This window comes from Terrapene carolina, unplaced genomic scaffold, assembly GCF_002925995.2.
Source record: "Terrapene carolina triunguis isolate 2854851 unplaced genomic scaffold, T_m_triunguis-2.0 Scaffold714, whole genome shotgun sequence".
Lineage (NCBI taxonomy): Eukaryota > Metazoa > Chordata > Testudines > Emydidae > Terrapene > Terrapene triunguis.
The window spans coordinates 16,959,034-16,980,351 of NW_020665065.1; the positions used below are offsets into that span (position 1 = coordinate 16,959,034).

Sequence of the window (21,318 nt, forward strand, 5' to 3'; positions counted from 1 at the left end):
TTGAACTAAAATAAAGATACATTCCTGTAAGCTCCACCTCAGGGGGACAGTTCTGTTTTATGTTTATACATTTAATATTAGTATTAGCATTGCTATCACTTTGTTCAGTGCAGTTCTGCAGAACTTTGGATTTTCTTAATGGTTGGAAGTATCAGTACTAATATGTATTCAATCAGTGAATCCTGATTGAAACTTAAGTGCCAGTTCTCAATGCCCTCTGTTTTGGAGAGGGATGGTTTTGCTTTTTGAAATGGTGTGTCCAAAATGTAATCAAGCTTTGGAACAGCAGACGGGCATGCCAAGCCTTTACTGACATTACAGGCCATCTTCGTGGGCTGATGTTTCAGCGGAGAACAGAGCTAAAGAGAGGATACTTTATTAATCCTAGATTCCAAGGCCACAATGGACCATTGTGATCATCTAGTCCGACCACCTATATAACACAGGCCATAGAACTTCCCCAAATGAACTCCTAGAGCAGATCTTTTAGAAAAACATCCAATCTTGAGTTTAAAATTGTCAATGATGGAGAATCCACCATGACCCTTGGTAAGTTGTTTCCATAGGTAATTACCCTCATTGTTAAAAATTTACACCTTATTTCCTGTCTGAATTATCTAGCTTCAACTTCTGGCCATGGGATCGTGTTATGCCTTTCTCTGCTAGATTGAAGAGCCCGTTATTAAATATTTGTTCCCCATGTAGATACTTATAGACTGTAATCAAGTCATCCCTTAACCTTCTCATTGTTAAGCTAAACCGATGGCGCTCCTTAAGTCTATCACTATAAGGCATGTTTCAGGAGTGCTGGAACCATTTATATAGTTCAGGTGCTCAGAGCCATTGAACCAAACTGTAAACTCAGTATGTGATGGAAACCATTTGAAGGCAGGGGTGTGGCATGTTTACTAATCCTTTAATCGTTCTCGTGGCTCTTCTCTGAACCCTCTCCAATTTATTGCAGAACTCCAAGTACTTGTACAATATTAAAAATACACAATCAAATGCAGTACCCTGTCTAGCCAGGCCCTCAATCACAATATAGATTAAATATCAGGAAATAAACTTCTCCCCCACCTCCAGCCATGCCATGTGCCTCTTGCCAAAGCTCCGAGAAAATAGATGAACTTTGCAGCATACCTTGCAGGTTAAAATTTTGGAGCTATTTCAGATCAAGGCTGGATTGAATTCCTGGGTGGAGGACCATTCATGGAGGACATCCCTCCCTTTCAGACCAGGGGACTGACAGCTTGATTGCGGTTGTCAGAATTGTTCATCGTGAGATGCAGTCTCTCTCCATAGATCACAAACCACTTATAGCTTTATAGTCAAAACCAACTCCTTACATTTCACCCAGAAACTAATAAGCAGCCAATGCGGATCATGGAGTGCTGGTATAACGTGCTCTCTGCTTGAAACGTAATGTAAGCAGGCAGCTGAATTCTGTACTTTGTACGTTTCTGAATAGTCTTTTGGTGTAGCCCCATGTAGAGTGTATTACAGTAGACTCCTCTTTAGGGGACAAAGGCATGGGTAACTAGCAACGTTGCATCCCAGAGAAGAGAGAAACCTCCCCAAGCACAGACTGGAAACAGTCTTGCAGTTGACCTGATCATCTGGAATAGTTGTCGTGAATTTAAAATCTCTGTCCCCGCTCTTTCCTTTCGCCAGTTTGCAAGCTCAAGTGACAAACAGCAGATGCTCAGCCTCAGTCAAGGAGGCTTATGAAAGCTCAGCTAATGCTTCCAGTTGCTTTCCCCAGCCTGCCTCTCCCTGACCTTTGTCTTGTCTGGGTGATGCTGTGCCAGCTAGCTGTCTGTCATTCATGTCCCAGTCGCTGACACTGGCTTAGATGAGAGACATGCCACACTGAACGATGAAGTAACTGTTACAGGACTCATGAACATACGAGGGAAAGCGCTCATTATAGTAAGAGAACAAGGAAACCCAAGACTTTGAGGGGAAATACTCAAATAAGGAAGTTCATCTTGTATCACGTTGGCCTCTTTCGCTAGTCAGGATAGTTTAGTAGTCTGAACTTCAGAGAGCGTATATCCAGAATTCCTGTAGCCCCATGTTCAAACCCTGGAAGGAACAAGTCGCTGTCATTCTTTTAGGGCAGATAGGACCTATTTATAGTTTCTGTTCGGTATGTTCTTGTTTACTCTTGTGGAAGCTGCTCTGATCCCATAGTGTTGGTACCATGGGATAAAAACCTAGATGGGTAAATGTAGGCATTATAGATCCATGTCTTAGTGTAAGAATCTGGGTTTTCTTCAGTCTTAGCCAAAATTTCCCCTTTTTACCCTCTTGTCACTTTTATGTAGCTTGCTGTGCATCAGCTGCTGCTAGCTCCACCCAAAAGTGAGCTGCCTTCTGGCAGCTTGCGAAGTGTTCTGTGCTGCTTCAGGACAAAAAGTTCTTTGTAGATGTAAAATATTATGTTACTTAAAATCTTCCTCTATCTGCGTATACTTGGGCTATGTGCTGTACACCGTAGTCCTGTTAATTTGGAGGATTCTGTGCACCATAGGCGCCGACTCCGTGGGTGCTCCAGGGCTGGAGCACCCATGGGGAAAAATTAGTGGGTACTCTGCACCCGCCGGCAGCCAAGCTCCCATCCCCGCCTCCCCTCCCCATGTCACCTTGCTTCCGCCTCCTCCCCTGAGCGCTCCACGTCCCCGCTCCTCCATCTACCTCTCAGCGCTTGCCACCGCCAAACAGCAAGCTCCGAGATGGAGGAGGGAGAAGCGGGAACGTGGCACATTCAGGGGAGGAGGCGGGGTCAGGGCGGGGATTTAGGGAAGGATTTGGAATTAGGGGCAGGGAGGGGGCGGAGTTGGGGCAGGGACTTCGGGGAAGGGGTTGGAATGGAGGTGGGGCGGGGGGCAGAGAGGGGTCAAGTACCCAACCAGCACGAATAGAAGTCGGTGCCTATGAAGGGCACGTCTACGCTTGCAAACTTACAGCGCCGGCAGTTACAGCGCCCCTCAGAGAGCACTGAAGGGAAACCACTGTTTGTTCACACTGTCAGCTGCCTGTGCAATAGCGTATTCACATTTGCAGTGGTATTCAGAGCGGTGCACTCTGGGCAGCTATGCCACAGAGCGCCTCATTTTCTTTTGCCGCTAAGACTTGTGGGAAGGCGGAGGGGGTCGCGGGGCATCCTGGGTCCAGTCCCAGTGCCCCGTGATGCATTGCTTCGCATCCCAGCAATCCCTGTGCTTCTGTCTGCATTTGGAGCCATCTTTCAGCGGTTTGTGTACTGCACACGCTGCCTCTTTTGGGCTGCAGAAATGGATCCCGAACTGCTGACCAGAATGCTGCTCACTCTGACCAACACGTCACGAGTGGCAGTGGAGTTATTCCTTAAACTACAAAGGCGAGGCGTGCAACATTGATTTCTCCACACGTAGTAGCTCTGACACGAGATTGCTTGTGGCATTCACGGAGGTGCTGACCACAGTGGAACGCTGCTTTTGGGCTCGGGAAACAAGCACTGAGTGGTGGGATTGCATCAAGATGCATGTCTGGGATGACAAGCAGCGGCTGCAGAACTTTCGCATGAGGAAAACCACATTCATGGGACTGTGTGATGAGCTTGCCCCAGCCCTGCGGCACAGACACAAGAATGAGAGCTGCCCTGTCACTGGAGAAGCGCGTGGCGATTGCACTGTGGAAGCTGGCTACTCCAGACTGCTACCGATCGGTTGTTAACCAGTTTGGAGTGGGAAAGTCGACCGTTGAAGTCATGTTGATGGAAGTGTGCAGGGCCATAATCACATCCTGCTCCGAAAGACCGTGACTCTGGACAACGTGCGTGACATTGTGGATGGCTTTGCACAAATGGGCTGTCAAACACAATTCTTTTATTAAAAGGCAACAACCGGAGGGGAGAGTCAAACGAAAAAATTCAGCAGGGAGGGAGCATGGGGGAAGGAAAAGTCTCAAGAGGAGGAGGAGTCCCGGAATGGCTACCGATTTGTGTATGTCCAGGAATCCTACCCAACCTTCTCCTTTGGAGTACAATGCAGTGGGTGCTGTACTTCAGCAGGGCCAAACTGCAGAGGGACGGATGTTGAGTGCAGTGGGTAGTGGGAGTCCACGCTGCTGGACTGCGAGGAGGGAGGAGTGGAATGCTGTGGGTAGAGAGTGGAGCTAGGAGGTTGGCGGTGTGTGTGGGGTGCATGGGAAAGAGTTTTGCGACAATGGCTGCAGGGGAGGGTGGGCGCGGAGCTGCTCGGTTTGAAGAGCTAGTATTGCCTGGAGCGTGTCCACATGGCGCTTCGTAATTGTTAGGAGCCGCTCTGTGGCTTCTTTCTGGCGTGCCACGTTCTCCTTTCGGTCCTCCATCTTGCTATCCTGTCACTCTTTCAATTCCTGTTTCTCGGCGGCCAAGTGCATCATAACCTCACACAGAAAGTCCTCCTTAGTTCTTCTTGGACGCTTTCTAATTTTGCGCAGCCGTTTTGCTGCCGATAAGGGAGGCTGGCCTCCCAAGGTCATCTCTGTGAAGTTTAAATGCAACATTTTACAGAAGCAGTATTGTTTGCAACACAGACAACACTGATTCAGTGTTTTAAAACACAGCCAGTACTCACGCCTGTCACTAACTGGCTGACCCCAGGCAAGCACACATGAGCCACAGGACCCCCAAAATGGTGAGTAGCCGCAGGGGCAGGGTAAATCACTCTTCCCAGACCCTGCTGTACACTTGGCATGTGGCTCTTGGGGACAGCCAGCACTGTAGGGTGGGCCTGATAATCATTCCTGTCCCCACACTTTCCACAGGAGGTGATATGGAAGCTATCTCGCTGCTGAGGGTGAGCAGGGAATCAAGGGAGGGTCTTCTCCAAGCCTGCGGCTAGCCTGTATGCAGCAATGGTCCCGTCTCTCTCCTCCCCCCACACACCTGGAAAGATGCGCTGAGACCACTGCACGCCTCACCGAGCAAACAGGAAGGGGACTTTCAAATTTGCAAAGGAATGTATGGGGTTGGGATGACGGTTGGTCACCTGAGGGCAGGGCAGTAGAGTTCAAACCGATGACCAGAGGCGAGAACAGGCATTGGGGGACACCTCCTGGAGGCCAATCGCAGCGCTGTAATTGCCACGGTGTCTACATTGGCACCTCAGCACTGTAGCCCCAGCGCAGTTGGGGTGGGTTTGTTTATAGCGCTGCAACTGCGCACTAAGTGGCTTGGCAGCTTGCACACCTCAGGAGTTATAGCGCTCAAAGCTGCTTTAGTGCGCAGAAACTTGCCAGTGTAGACGGGGCCTAAGTCTATTGAGAGACCTGGGGAGAATGTTAATATAAAATATGATGCATTTTAGCAGTTCTGGCTAGGTAGCAGTTCTGCAGAAAAGGACCTAGGGGTCACAGTGAATGAGAAGCTGGATATGAGCTGACAGTGTGCTCTTGTTGCCAAGAAGGCTAACGGCATTTTGGGCTGTATAAGTAGGGGCATTGCCAGCAGATCGAGGAACATGATCGTTCCCCTTTATTCGACATTGGTGAGGCCTCATCTGGAGTACTGTGTCCAGGTTTGGGCCCCACACTACAAGGAGGATGTGGAAAAATTGGAAAGAGTCCAGCGGAGGGCAACAAAAATGATTAGGGGTCTGGAGCACATGACTTATGAGGAGAGGCTGAGGGAACTGGGATTGTTTAGTCTCCAGAAGAGAAGAATGAGGGGGGATTTGATAGCTGCTTTCAACTATCTGAAGGGGGATTCCAAAGAGGATGGAGCTTGGCTGTTCTCAGTGGTGGCAGATGACAGAAGAAGGAGCAATGGTCTCAAGTTGCAGTGGGGGAGGTCTAGGTTGGATATTAGGAAACACTATTTCACTAGGAGAGTGGTGAAGCACTGGAATGGGTTCCCTAGGGAGGTGGTGGAATCTCCTTCCTTGGAGGTTTTTAAGGCCAGGCTTGACAAAGCCCTGGCTGGGATGATTTAGTTGGGAATTGGTCCTGCTTTGAGCAGGGGGTTGGACTAGATGACCTCCTGAGGTCCCTTCCAACCCTGATATTCTATGATTCTATGATTAAGGGGATGTTTTTGTTTGACAAGATAATTAAGGAACAGTGCTCTCCATCTTGGAAAATAAGGGCATAGCTACCTGGCTTTGGTACCTAGGACAGCTGGGTTATGTAGTAAAAAATTCACACAGGAAAGTGATGAAAGACAAAAACACCCTCTCATCTGTGGGTGAACACTTTTCACAAAACGATCACTTTATCTGACCTATCAGTCCTTATTCTCAAAGGAACTCGAGCCTGGGAGCTTAAATTCATAACTTTGCCAGACACTAAAAATCACGGACTGAATACAGAGATACTGGATTTATGGCTTATTACAGGGGTGGCCAAACTGCAGTTTTACAGTTAAAGTGCGGCTTGCGGACTCCCCCCGGACTCTCTCTCCCCCCCCCAATTCTCCACCTATCAGACTGGGGGAAGCTAGGGGGTTCTGCCCTGCAGCCGGAGGGTGGGGCTACAGGTTTCTGCCAGAGACAATGGGTGCCTGCTGAGAGTGGGGTGGGGGTGGGGCACAATTTAAAGGTCCCCCCCCCAACAGCTTGAGTCTCGCCTCCCCAGGCACGCCCCTCCCACCCTCAGTGGCCCCTCCCTGCAGCTCCCAGATGTTAGCTCCAGGTGAAGAGGCAGTGGCAAACAGCTGGAAACTGCAAGGAGGGGCTACTGTTTTAGCTCTGCAAGGAGAGGCAGCAGCAAAAGCAGCAGCGCTCCCTGCAGCTCCCAGCTGTTTGCTGCTGTCTCTCCCCACTGCTGCAACTCCCAGCTTGCTGGCTCCAGCATCTGCTGTGCAGGGACGGGGCCCGGCAGCACCCCGTGACTGAGCAGGGCCAGCAAACCCTGGCAAAAATCTGGGCAGGGGCACATGACCCCATATGCCCCTCCCCCACATCACCTCTGGCTTCTGCTCGGCGTGGAGGGGTTCTTGGGACTTCAGCCACGTGGGGCACGCCTGCTGGGATTCAGGGCTTCAGCTGGAGAGAGGCTGAAGCCCCAAGCCCTGGCAGGCGCACCCTGGCTCTCGAACTTCTGAAGATTGTCATATGCAGCTCGGAGGGTCAGTAAGTTTGGCCACCCTGGCTTACTACAACAATCTGTAGCCCGCTAGCAACCCCCCCGCCTACCCTTCTTTTCCCCCCTATAACTGGAGGGGGGTTGAAATGTGTGTTAACTACTTATGCTAAACAATCTTTTGCCGACAAAATACTTCCAGCCCCGTGAGTGGCGTTAGCTTTGTCGGCAGGAGAGTGCTCCTGCAGACAAAGCTGCATTCACTTGCTTCTGCAAAACTTTTGTCTTTCGTGGGGTGGGGGTAAAGTACCCGTGAAAGACAGAAGTTTTGTCGACAGTGTTGCAGTGTGGACCAGCCCCAACTGAGCTTTGAGGTGAGAGGTTTTTTAAACTTTCAGGAACAGGTCCACTTGACTGGATAATCATTTTACAAAGTTGCTGTCGGTTTACTTTGGTCCGTGATACTTCTAGACTACTCAGTGTTTATTTAAAGGACTGTAACAAGTATTTTCTCTACTGTGAGAAAATTCCCTAATTTTATCAAAAATGTGGGGGAGATAATTTTAACGGATTGTGTTTGTTTTTTTTGTCTCCTCCTTTTTAGGTGCATGTTACTATGATGCTAATCAGTCAATGTATGTGTTTGGTGGCTGCACCCAGAGCAGTTGCAATGCTGCATTCAATGACCTCTGGAGACTTGACCTCAATAGCAAAGAGTGGATCCGGCCTCTGGCATCAGGTGAGAGATGACAGATGGTAAAGACCTTTGGTTGCTCTTATTCTTATTCTTTACAGTAAACTACCCGAAGTTGGCCCTAAGTGTCTTCCCTATAGAGCCACACAGCTTGATACTTAGCGTGCCCATTCCTATCCTCATTAGCTTCTCTAGCTGAATGCTTTTTAGGTTGTATCTGTTGGTAAATGCAGAGTATTTTGGTGTCCTTCCATCCAGAGAACTGTACTGTGGCGCAAGTTGAATGCCTTTTCTGTGGTCTAGCAAACTGTTAAATGCTACTTTGTGCTATTTATAATTAGTGACACTTAGGTGAAGTTGAGAGCCTGGGTTGATAGAAGTCATTGTCCCAGTGCTGAGAGCTTTGAATAACTTTGGCGGTTGCCAGTTCAGGTATTTGGAGGAGTGGATAAAACATGTCTCAGCTGGTTACCCACGGCAACCAGGAGCGTGGGAAACAGGTACACTCATGCAATCCCCATCGTGTGAGCTAGAGCAGAAAAGGGCTAAAAGTTATTTCCCACAGTGGTTTTAAACATTAAAAATCTGTTTAAACATGTTTTTTTTCCATATAACTCCAATTTAATGCAAAAGTGTAACAACTGTAGAAGTAGAGGCAGCTCTTTGAAATGTGAGGTGCCCTGCTATATAACAAGGGAAGCCAATGGGAGAACAGTGTTATCACTACTTATTTGTGTTATCTTAGTGCCTAGGACTGCCCTAGTCATGGATCAGAACTCCATTGTGCTAGGCTCTGTACAGACAGAAGAAAGATGGCCCCTACCTTTAGTATCTTTCATGCTCACTCTGGAGAGTTAGGTGCAGATGACATTAACTGTGTTTTTAATCAGAAAATCCAATGCCTTGTATCTAAGGGTTAAAAATAAGCAGGTAGTGAGTGCTTAGACTTGAACTCAAAGTGACCAATATAAGTTTCACTGACAAAAGTGCCACGTGGACAGCTCTCCTGCCGACATAGCTACCACTGTTCATTGGGGGTGGTTTCATTATGCCGACAGAAGAGCAACTACACAGGAGATCTTACAGCGGCACAATTCTCACAATTAAAAAGGGGGAGCTGATGAAGATGACAAGATTGTTTTTGAGGCTCAAATTGCTGATTTAAGAAGTTATTGTATTTGAAGATCTGTCTGATAACTAATCCTTGCAGGTGCTCAGATGGTGATGGGCAACATAATCAAAACTCATAGTTTTTAAAATCTTCTTACAATGCAATAACTTAATATGTGTATGATCAGACTGACTTATTTTCTTCTTCCTCTCCTGTTGTTGCAATGCTGTCCCATCCCGAATGTATTTAATCTGGTGAGGGGTGGGGAAGACGATGTAACTGGCAGTGGTTCTTCATTGAGGCTGAATGTAGTATATGGCCTGCAGTTTGTTTTTATTTAAAAAATGTTCTTATTGTGTTTAATGAATCCAGATACTAGCACCCAGATCTGCATCTAGATCCCTCTGTCCATAATGTGTACAGAAAAATTCCCACTGTCTTAACAAATAGCACTTTTAAAGAGCAAGTCCTGTGGGAATATGTCAGAGTTAAGTCCCATGGGAAGATCCCCTGAGGAAATATTCCTGCATGCTGTCATCAGCACATGTGCCCAGATCAGATCGCAACTGAAACTTCAGACAAGGAGTCTAGCGGAACAGAGCACTTTTCTCCATCTGTCTTCAGATGAGATGACTCACCCATGCTAGTGCTTCTGGTGGTTGTTGCACATAGCAATTGCTTTTTGATGTCCTTGCCACAGCGTTCTCACTGCCTGGTGGGAAAAAGACTAGGAAATTAGAGGGGCAAAAGCAGAAAAACCGAGTAAGGACATTAAATTCAAACAAGTCCTTGAACAAGTAAAAGGAAGCGACATTTAAGGCACATGTGGAATTCACTGCATCTTGAGGCAGAGGTAAAGGAAGCAGGTGGGCTTTAAAAGGAGAGCTAATTTTATTAACACTTCATTCTGCACAGGGAAATTAAATCTCATGCTTCAGTGTAAACTATCTGCCTATAGGGGATAGGGAGGAATCCCAACTCCCTGCCTTTCAGCTCCAGTATTACACATTTAACTCTCGACACATTATGGGGTGAGATTTAATCTAGAGGCAGGGCCTCTGCAGGAGGCCAGATACTAGATTTGGCAAAGGCTTTGATCTGATATGGCAAATTCGTGTGCTTGTTTAGAATGAATGTCTCTTGGGTAGTGAGAAACTGCTTATGTCTTGAAGAAATTTTGGTACTGTACAATTGATGGCTAAGTGGACAATAAGAACAGGAGTACTTGTGGCACCTTAGAGACTAACAAATTTATTGACAGTGAGTGACACAGTCTCTCAGCATAGTCTGTGTGATATGTAGATTGTAATGGATTTTTTACCTTTAGTCCTTTTGGTATGATGTCCATCTGCTTGCAATGGACAATGGAATTGCTTCCAGAGGTAGTTCAAAGTACACCTTTCATTATCATATATTAAGATCCAGCTGATCCTTAAGGAAGACGCATGACAGATATTTAGTTTAGTGTCTATGGAATCTGTTTTTCCATTTGGAGGAAGAACAAGGAGCTATTTTAATCCCATTCTATAGGCTCAGGAATCAGTTCTTTGATACTTCCCATATTCCATCTTATCTCTGCCTCTTGGACGGCTGGTTTGTTGAGAGAGCGAGGAAGACCTTTAAGCAAGCTGAAGTGTGTTGACTGAGGGCCAGGCTGAATGCTTTGGCAGCTGCCCAATCTAAGGATTTTAAAATGAGCTGAGAAAGGTCTTAATGCCGGTCACATCCCTACTGCCAGAATTCCATAAATGGATCACACTGGCTGCAGGTGAAGGGCTTACTTCGTTTCAGTTCAGACCTGTTGTCTTCGTTTTGTTTTTGTCCTTTGGGGGAATTAAACTAAATGACAACACGGTTGGGTACAGCATCTCCCAACTGAGATTGTGCTTCAGCGAGCAGTAAATATTTAGCTTTCAAAGAAAAAATTGGCCAATGCTTGCTTTCTCTCAAAGACATAGGGAGGAGTGAAATAATGCCTTCTGGTTTAAAGGAAACCCCCTCGCCCCCATTGTTGAGATTTCAAAATACTCTGTTTATATCTGTAACCAAGGCAGTGGCTTTCTTTTTAAATGAACAATGTAGTTAACATTAATAGAGCTAAAAATATTAATACCCTGTACCAGGTTTTGAAACAGAGCAAAGGGGAGCCTCTCTAACCTTTACTCCCTTGCACTCTTCTGGCCACATCCTTATTCCAGCAATCTGCAGTTTCCACTTCTCCATGCAAATCTGTGTTGGGCAGATGGGAGTGTGTATAGAGGTGATTGATAGCCAGGGTCATTGGGAGGCTTGCATGCAAGCTCACCACCAACTGGAGGGGAGAGAGCCAGGGCCATAGAGGGAGACAAATGCATGCGGTAGCATGCAACAGCTGCAGTGGAAGGGAGTTCAGAAAGGACACCTGGAGGTTTGGTTTAAGGAGGAAAATAGGTCAGTCAGGCTGGGAGGATTTACCAGGATTCAGGGCTGAGGTCAGGCTGGGCTGGGCTCCCTAGTTGAGGCTGTAGGCATTAATGTTGTATGTGGGATCTCTGGAATATATAGAATGTGCCTGGCCAGTGTGAAATGCACTAAATAGGATTCTTTCCTTCCGGGTGCCTAGAAACCACGACAGAACGCAGGTGCTGGGAGCATGAATCGGCTGTTAGTACATTGGGTTGAAGAAGGCTGCAGGCCTTGTGAAATGCTCTGGTGGGCTGTAGGTTGGGCACCCCTGGTTTACATTAATCAGTCCACCCGAGTGTAGTAATAGATCATTGTTGGATAAATAGGCATAAGAGTGTATCCCCAAAGAGTCGTCATTCTGGTTAATCTTTGCCAAAGGAACTCCTCGATCATCTACATTTTTCTCTGGTCTCTTTTCCCATTCAGTTCATAGGTTTATATTCCGCTGGAGCCCTGCACTTGGTTCCTGTGTGCTTAGGCCTTGTGTCAAACCTGAAAATACGCTTTCTGACTGAGTAGAGGAAGCCCTACGGCACAGTCCACAGTAGATTGTCAGGAGGCCCCTGTTCACTAGTGGGGGGGGGGGGGGTTGAGGGAGGACAGAGGGATCAGATGTTAGAACCCAGGTGTTTATCTTAGCATCACAACCATGACAACATACCAACTGGTTCCCCAAAGTGATGAAATCCCAGGAATAACCATGACACAACAGTAGTTGAAGGCCAAATGCTGTTCAAGTAGATGAGGCTCTTCAGAGCCTGCCTGCATTCCCCATTGGTTCTGCCTCATCAGATCATTCTTAGCTAAGCAGCCACCACCTCCTTCCTTGGTGCTGTCTTCCCAACAGCTACCTGGGGAGGGTACAGTTCCCAAACTCCTCCCTTTCCTCAGCTTGCTATGCCATGAAAAGTGCCCACCAGGCAATGGCCTTCCCTTCCCCCTCTGATATCAGAAGGGTTCAGTAGACTCATGGCTTACATCTTCCTGTTTGCTGTGAACATGCATACTAAGACCCTTCCAGTCAGAGCAGAGGGTAAAACTTTCCAGAACCTGCTTCCTGGTGCTTTCCTGTCCCTATACCAGGCCATCCCAGCCTCCTATCACTGGGGAAGTGGGAGCCTTCTCTTCCTTGGCTCACAGATTCACTCTTGGGGCCCTAACAAAACATAAACAAGGGAAAACTAATTCTAGGTTTTTAAAAGCACTGACCCCTTCCTTATTCTCCAGAGACAGCTTGTCTTGTCACAGGATCCTTTTTATAGGTCCAACTCCTTTGGGAAAGAACGTTCCTACCCTGGTTGTAATTCTTTAGCCAAAAATGTGATGAGCAGAAAGTTTTCACTTTAAAAGCTTTATCTAGAATATTCTGGGTGGTATATATTTTTCTTAAGTAACACAGTGCTTATATCGGATGATTGCTCCAGCAGCTGGCTTTGTTAACCTTATTTCTTATGTCTGTGACTCTCTCCTTCCCTTGATTACTCTGGGGGGAATTTTGTTTCACTGCGCGTGCACAGAATTCATGGCCCCCGCAGATTTCTTTGCTTCCCCGCAGAAAAATAACTTCTGATGGGGAAGCAAAGGGAAACTGCAAGAGGGGTCATGTGCCTCTCCCCAGCAGTGCAGGCAGGTCAGTTTGGGCGCCTGGAGCAGCTGGTAGAGAGACAAATCACCGGTGGGACGGGAGGCTGGGCATTCATGTGTGTGAGAGAAAGAGACACTCTGTCTCTCTCGCTCGCTGTTGCGGCACACTCTGTGTGGAGGGGCAGGGTTTTGCGGTGTTTCTGGGGAGGCAGGCATGGGGCAGGCTCTGTCCCCTGGGGCAGAACAGAATGTAGTCGCTTGCCTGCTTAGTGAATTGTTCCCATCGTTCTTAGGCTACATCTACACTACAGGGGGGAGTCGATTTAAGATACGCAAATTCAGCTACGTGAATAGCGTAGCTGAATTCGACGTATCACAGCCGACTTACCCCGTTGTGAGGACGGCGGCAAAATCGACTTCTGCGGCTTTTTGTCGGCGGCGCTTACTACCACCTCCCCTGGTGGAGTTAGAGCTCCGATTCGGGGATCGATTGTCGGGACGCGATAAATCGATCCCCGAGAGGTCGATTTCTACCCGCCGATTCAGGCGGGTAGTATAGACCAGACCTTAGTGAATTTCCCCCAGGAGTATAAAACAGGTGTAAAAATGATAAGGCTCCTTTACATTGCCAGAGTGGTGTAAAGGACAGTGTGGCCGTATAAATGCATATGGTGCTTTAGTGATTAGAACTGGTCTAAATTTTTGGACTGAAAACATTTCCTATCAGAATGTGCTCCATGACCTGTTTGCTACTGACCTTCCTGGAGATGGTCAGTAGCCAATATAAATTGAGTTTGAGTTCCCAGCCCTCACTCGCTCTTCAGTTGGCTATGATCTAACACTGAGCATATGGCTGCATATATTTTTTGACTAATAACCAGAAGTAAAGGGTCAATACCAGCTACATTACCGAGGGGGTTGGGGATTTCCTTTGATGCTTCCCCACCCCCATTCTTCATCCATTATATTGTCGTTTAAATAAATTACCAAAATAATTGAAACCAGCGTGATTATATTGCATTATTTTAACAAATAAAATATGCAGAATTTTAAAATATTGTGCGCAGAATTTTTAATTTTTGGCACAGAATTCCCCCAGGAGTCCTTGACGCATGTTTTCCATCCCCAGCCTCTACACAGTGTCTGCTCCTGTGTGTGTGTGTCGGGGGGTGGTGATAAGAGCATAGATGTTGTCACAATGAATGCTGAATGCGCTTATTTAGGTGAATGTTCTACTGATCAGTAGGATGCTGAGCATTCTCACCCAATGGCAAGCGCGGGGTTCACCAAACCTTAGTCACTTGAGTTTTAGGATCACAATTCCCCTCTTTAACTGAAGTGGGAAGATGCACTTGATGTTGATTCAGTAAAGCTAAAAGACTGTGAATGAGCTAGGATAGATGCTCTTGTCATCTGTCCAACATTCTGCTATTAGATGCAGCCTTTCTGGTGTTGGAAGGCTGCATTGGCTGCGGCATGATAGAGCAAGAAAGTTGGCCTTCGGTCATTTTTGTACTGTCATTGGCCTTTGAATTCTGTAGTGTAACCTTGACAAAGCAGCCCAAAAGACTCAGGCCGAGCAAAAGTTCTGCTTTTGTAGCGCTCATGAAACAGTGAGAGATGTTGCTAAGAGATGGTAGTGAGTTTTTGTAGCAGCAGCACCTGATTAAATCTGGCAAGATTCGAACATGAGCTTCCTTGTTCAGGGTTCTGTCACAGATGGTTGTCCCTTCTGTAGCTGGGGATGAGGCATAATCCAATTGAAAGAAATGGTCTATTCCGGAAACCTTTGGGTGCTAACACAAATCAGTGATGGACCTGAACTGCAGTGCACTAGAGACTGCAGGCATTAAAAGCGGAAACCTGGAATCTATTAACTTTTATCACATTATGGATATAAAGTAATGGACAACAAAATCTTCCTCAAATCGTGATATACATGAGCACCACTTATGTGACTGCTATGGGCCCACTCTTGGCTTCAGAAGGGCTCTGAGGTAGCTGTAACGTTATAGCATGGCCTGTGTGTTGGGCAATTGCAATGATGATGGTAGTTGGCTGGTTTGATTTCAGATCCTAACACGTGATGATGATAGGGTGGAAGGGGCAGTCAAATAATTATAAGTCCTTGTTTTCAGATCACTTTAAAGTACAGCTTCAGCACGCTTTCTGAGCCCTATGGGAGAGGAACTCTGTGTGTACGTACAGTATCCAGCACATGTTGGCATTAATGCAACATATATAATAGTAACATGTGTTTGGTATTCAGGAAATGATTCCATTCCTGTTGGTCTAGTGCTCTCTCCAGTTGAATAATTGCTCTATCATTGGTGTTTCTGTGGCTAGAAAATATTCCGAAACGCACTTATTTTTCAGGTGATTATTGCATTCATCGAGGCCAAGTGACTTTGCCTGCCTATAAAGTGCAGTTATAAACTGCTCATATATAAGCCTGAAGTTTAATAATTGTTAGAGCCCTGTGTGGATACAAAACATGGTTCACGGCTATCCATGAATGCGCATGTCCATGGATATAAAGTGGATACCTGCCGATTTGTGGGGCTCTAATCATTGTTGGTGTTTACGTGGCTCCCGCTACCTCAGACTGGTCATGTTGTCATGTCAAGGACTTAGAGAAGCAATTTTTGACACTTGTTTGTTTCTTGGAATAGCTAGTTCTAGTGTATGTAAGAGGCTGCTTTAGCCTCATAAGTAGCAGAGGAGTTGATACAAGAAGCTATTTGAGCCACTAGGTAAGAGCAATCGTATAATTAAGTTCAACAGTCTAGCAGGAGGGATTATTTTGTGTGTATATATAGTGTCACTGTGTGTGTGTGTGTGTGTGTGTGTGTATACACACTAGCACAGTGACACTAAACTTTAGAAAGTGAGATTTAGAAGTGGGGAAGTTGGTTGAAAATGGTAGATAATGTAATAGCGACAACTGCAAGGGTAAATCAAATTATTTCTTCCAGTTACACATTTTTGGTTCTAAATTAACTATAATCACACAGGAAAAAAGCAGGGGAGATCATTGTGGACAGCTCAACGAAAATATCTGCTTGATAGTCCGCAGCATTTAAAAAAAGCCAGCAATGCTAGAATGCATAAAGAATGGAATAGAAAATACTGAAACTGTCATTAAATTTTTAGTATACCCTGTGCTGGACTACCGTGTTCAGTTCTGGTCACCCTATCTCAAAAAAATATACCAGAGGCACATGGGATCCAGAGAAGGGCAATGAAAGTAATGGGAGGAATGGAAAAGTTTCCATATGAGAAGAGACTAAAAACATCAGGATAGTTTAATTTAGTCAGGGTAGGGTAGGGGATGTGATAGAAGTATGTAAAATAATGCTGCTTAGGCACATGCAATTGACTTTTGCTGTATCTACTTTCTCCCGATATAGAACAAGGGGGCATTCCCAAAGACAACAGATTAAAGGAGATACTGTTTTACACAATGTATAAGGCTAAATCTACAGAGTTTTCCTGACATAGCTATGTTGGTTAGAAGTATTGGGGAAAAAAAATCACATCTCTGACCAACATAGCTATGGCTCTCTGTGTGGGCATAACTTATACTGGCAGGAGTTCTTTTGCTAATAAGGCTCACGTCATTTATGGAAGTGGTTTAACTATACAGGCAGAAGAATTCCTTTTGCCAATATAGCAAAGCCTCTGTAGTGTAGACTAGCCCTAAACTTGTGGGACTTGTTGCCACAAGACAGTCCAAGAATTTAGTAAGATACAAAAAGAGAAAATGTGTATGGATGTTGGAAATATTTACAGTTGCATTAGGATTAACCCCTGCTCCTCCCATGTTTGAGTATAAACCAGCCACTATCTGCCTGAGGTTAGTGTATTTAAAAAAAGTGGTTCCATAATGATCTCTTGTAAATTGCACTGAAGCGTTTGGTACTGGCCCCTGTGGAGGCGACACTAAACTAGACAGACACTTGTCTGACCTTGTATTGCAATTCCTAAGTTCCTATTATGAAAGACTTTTATGCATTAAAATAGGGAACACTGTAATATGTGCCCCTGCACTGAACAGAATAGGTCCTGGTCTGGGCACACCAGTAATCAGTTGTCTAAAGCAGTGGTTCTCAACCAGGGGTCCGGGGCCTTGAGGGCCTCCAAGCCAGGGCCAGCATTAGACTCGCTGAGGCCCAGGGTAGAAAGCTGAAGCCGCACCGCATGGGGCTGAAGCCCAGGTCCCTGAGCCCTGAGCAATGCAGCTTTCTGGGGGTCCCTGTTGCATGGGGTCCCAGGCAATTGCCGTGATTGCTCCCCCGAACGCCGCCCTGGCTTTTATATGCAGAAAACCAGTGACTGTGGCACAGGTGGGCCGTGGAGTTTTTATAGCGTGTTGGGGGGGCCTCAGAAAGAGGTTGAGAATCTCTGGTCTAAAGTACTCTAAAGCCATGCCATAGCAGGAGGCATGCAAGGAGCACAAGGAAGTAAGCCCCGATATCTGGTATGGAGCACACAGAAGAAGCTGACTGTGCCGGTCAACACCTAGGAAGGATCACTGAGTAGTCATTTTAGTTTTGCCCTCGGCTGCTATCTTTAGCCATCAAACAGTTCAGTATAGAATGTTTTAAAATGAAACGCAGCTGGAATTTTCGGTGCTGAGTAGTATTTATTCTGGATGTAAACGTTTTACTGTAGAAAACCAGGATTAAAGTCAGACCTGAATTACAGTGCAGCGTTTTAAAAAAAACAACTTAGCAAGAGAGAGGAGAAGACTGCTCTTAGATTTGAGTTGGTAACACTTCCCTCCTCAGACATAAAGACACTGAACATACTCTGGAAAAGGGCACTAGGACTGCAGGATCTGTTGGTATTTTTGCCCAACCTGTTTGTTCGGAGTTAGTTTTTCTGCTCTTTTCCCTCCATTTATTAGTTGTGTAGAACATGAATCATGCATTCACTATTGAGGCACTTGTAGAGCAACATTACATAACTTCCCTTTCCAGCGACTGTTTCAGCATTTGGCCCTGTGGTTACTAGATCTCATTTGAACCCATATCTGTTCTTAGTAGGCTGATATACTACCAACTGTGTCACTATGGCTGAATTAATACACGTATCTGATTATTGTATGCCCGAGGTAAATCCAGTCTCTTAGTATAATTCTTTCTTATGTCTAGGTCTGGCTTTTTCTTCCCATAGTAGTTCAGTGATTCTCAACCCCTGGTGGTACACAGAAGTCTTCCAGGGGGTACATCAGCTCTAGATATTTGCCTAGTTTTACAACAGGCTACATAAAAAGTACTAGGGAAGACCGTACAAATTAAAATTTCATACAATGACTTGTTTATAATGCTTTATAGACGATACACTGAAATGCAAGTACAACATTTATATTCCAATTGATTTATTTTAGAATTATATGGTAAAAATGAGAACAATTTTTCAGTAATAGTGTGCTGTGACACTTTTATATTTTTATGCCTGATTTTGTAAGCAAGTCGTATTTAAATGAGCTGTAATTTGGGGGTACGTAAGACAAATCAGACTCCTGAAAAGGGATACAGTAGTCTGGAAAGGTTGAGAGAGACTGCTATAGTTGATCTTTCATGCTGCCTGCCTTCTGACACGTCACCACATTATAGCCTTTAATACATAGTATTTCTGACATGAGTTTTGCCCTTGAAATTAAATGTTTTGGGCACGTCTCATTGTCTACCACTTTCAACAAACTCAAACGGATTGTAAAAAGATTCTTCAGTGGCACTGCAGTGGTCCTCTTCTGTGCCATAGTGGGCTGTGCAGGAAAAAAGACCTTTAAAAATGATAGGCTGCATTGGGAAAACCATGGGAATGGGTATGAGCGAAAGCATCTCTGAAGAGGGTTTCTGGTGACTAGAGAAATATGGTTATAATTTTACATTTATTATAGCATTTCATCCTGGGAGGATCCCAAAGCAATGTTATAAATAACAGCATCACTGAAATTCCACCACATCTCTGGTACAGGGCAGCAACTGACTGCCCAGCAGTAGTGGGGAGTAAAAATTTGGGCCAAGGACATGAGATCTTTGCTGTCCAAATAGAACAGACAGAAGCTTGGTCATAGCCTCCAAATGTAGCAAACTGCAAGATACTTGGGCGTTTTTGAAAATTGTACCCCGAGTCCCATTTTTAGAAGGCACTTAAGAGCCTAAATCTCATTGAAAGTCACTGGGACATAGGAGCCTAAGTCACTTGTATATTTGACTTGAATTCCTAAGCCACTTTGCTTTTGAAAATGTAACCCTTAATTGATGTGCTTCAGGAGAATAAAGGCCTGGATTGACCCTGCAAGACTCAGGTCTGTGGTTCCATGAAGTTCAGGTATTCTGAACCAGATGCACATAGACCCCCTTGGCTAGTCCATCCTTGGCAGGTTGGCAGTTAGTTTGCTCTCTCCATTTGTGCAGTTGTGGAAAATGTCTTTAATGGAATTTTTTTGATTAAATTATGGAAAATTTCAAGGCTGAGGGATGGGAAATCGGCACTTGCAAGTTTGCTAGAACTGCTACTTCTCATGTTCCAAATGAATTCATCCATGCAGTGCCTGTGTGTGCAGGAGCAGAGGGAGAGCCCCTGGGAGGTTAATCAATCACTATATTTGTGTTTAGAAGGGGTGAGCCATATTGGAGATTAGACACTTAATCTAAGGGCAGGTCTACACTACAGCGAGGATCATTGCTCTGAGATCGATCCACCAGCAGTCAATTTAGCGGGTCTAGTAAAGACCCATCAAATCGACTGCAGATTGCTCTCCAGTCGACCCCTGTACTCTACCCCCGGATGAGAAGAGTAAGGTAAATCGACGGGAGATTTTCTCCCGTCAACCCCCCACGGTGTAGACCCCGTGGTAACTTGACCTAAGGTATGTCGACTCCAGCTATGGTATTCACGTAACTGGAGTTGCATAGCATAGGTCTACTTACCATGGTAGTGTAGACCTAGCCAAAGTGTTTTGTTTCACAACACAGATCTGTCCTCTCTTGACTTGCAAATCCTTCTCCATTTCCCTACTATGGCCTTCTCTTTGTTTGCAGTTAGCCTGTGAAAGATTTAGTTTTTCTCTGACTCATGAATGAAAAGAGAGCAATTAGCGCTACTTTTCAACCCAGATGAAAGAGCTAACTACTTCGTCTGAGGATGAATTCTCCATCGTGCCTATCCAGACAAGGTCCTGGGAATACCTATATTCTGATAGAGTACCATTCCCTTTTGGAAGGCAATGAATATGGCATTCCATAAGGCCATGTTGGGAAGTGAACTGCTTCCTCTGAGGCCAACAGAGGTCATATGTGCTGCAGTCCCTAATATTATTGTGTGAGTGGTCATGGTAATAAAGGGATGAACGATGGAAAAATTGTGCCAAAGTAGGGAATGTGTTCCCTGCCCCCACAGGTTTACAGTTTGCAGGCATAAGCCCAGCATGAGTTCTATAACCATCTGTTTAGGGATCTAGAGACCTGTGCTGTCGAACTGTCAGGCCAATTATGACTATATCTTCACTGCAAAAACAGGTGTGTGCTTACACTGAGGCAAGCCAGGCACAGGTAGTTTTTTACCTTAATGTAGCTTGTCAATGTCAACCTCATGTCCCCAGTATGGGGGATAGTTTTTTATCTCAGTGGAGCTAGTCAAGGTATCCCCCATGCTGAGGACATGGGGGTGACACTGACAAGCTACATTAAGGTAAAAAACTATCTGTGCCTTGTCTCCGCTGGGATTTGACATAGAGCTCTCTATCTCGATGTGAAAACCCGCTGCTTTTGTAATGAAGACATAATCTTAACTCTGTTAATTTTTAATCTGATATAATTGTTTCTTCCTGACAGCAGCTTTATTTAATGCCCTGAAATGACTTTCCCGTATGAAAAGGATTGTGGCTCTTGAAGTTGCTTCCTCTCTTTGGGGGAACCTTAAAAACACTGACGTCTTTCAGAGAGAAATTGACTTCTCTGCTTCTGTCACAGTGCCAGCTTCTCTCCCCACCCACCCACCCCCCAATCCTCCCACTCTGCTCATGCCTGGCTGCAGTGTGCCCTTTGGCCCAGCCTGCATTGTTTGAATTCTCCTTATCAGTGCCTCTGAGCAGGTTTCCAGAGCACTCCAAATCATTTCAGTTACAGGAATAACGGAACTGACATTTGTAGGCCCTGTGTGAGCTTGTCATAGAGTACATGAAGTCACTCTATGGTTTTCATTTTGTTCTCTCCTTGACCCTTATGACTTCAGAGTGGGGAGAGTGTTTAGAATGCTGTCAGCCTTAAAAAAGAAAATGCACCTCTGGTCCTCACTTCTTTCTTCTGCTCCATCCATTGAGCTGAAGTGCACATGGTACTTCATGCCTGAAGTGCAAGATGAAGGAAGAAATCCCTTCTCTGAATAGGTTAGTCTTTGCAAATAAGAACAGGACAGAACAATTAAT

The 21,318-nt window shown here is 45.6% G+C and overlaps 1 protein-coding gene across 1 annotated transcript in view; it reads left to right on the forward strand.

The window, feature by feature from the left end:
• Positions 1 to 21,318, forward strand: part of FBXO42 (F-box protein 42) — a 96,607-nt gene that overhangs the window by 53,903 nt on the left and 21,386 nt on the right. Inside the window, exon 4 of the mRNA XM_024206409.2 lies at positions 7,649 to 7,783. Coding sequence (XP_024062177.1) covers positions 7,649 to 7,783 — 135 coding nt within the window. The remainder of the gene's footprint in view (positions 1 to 7,648; positions 7,784 to 21,318) is intronic.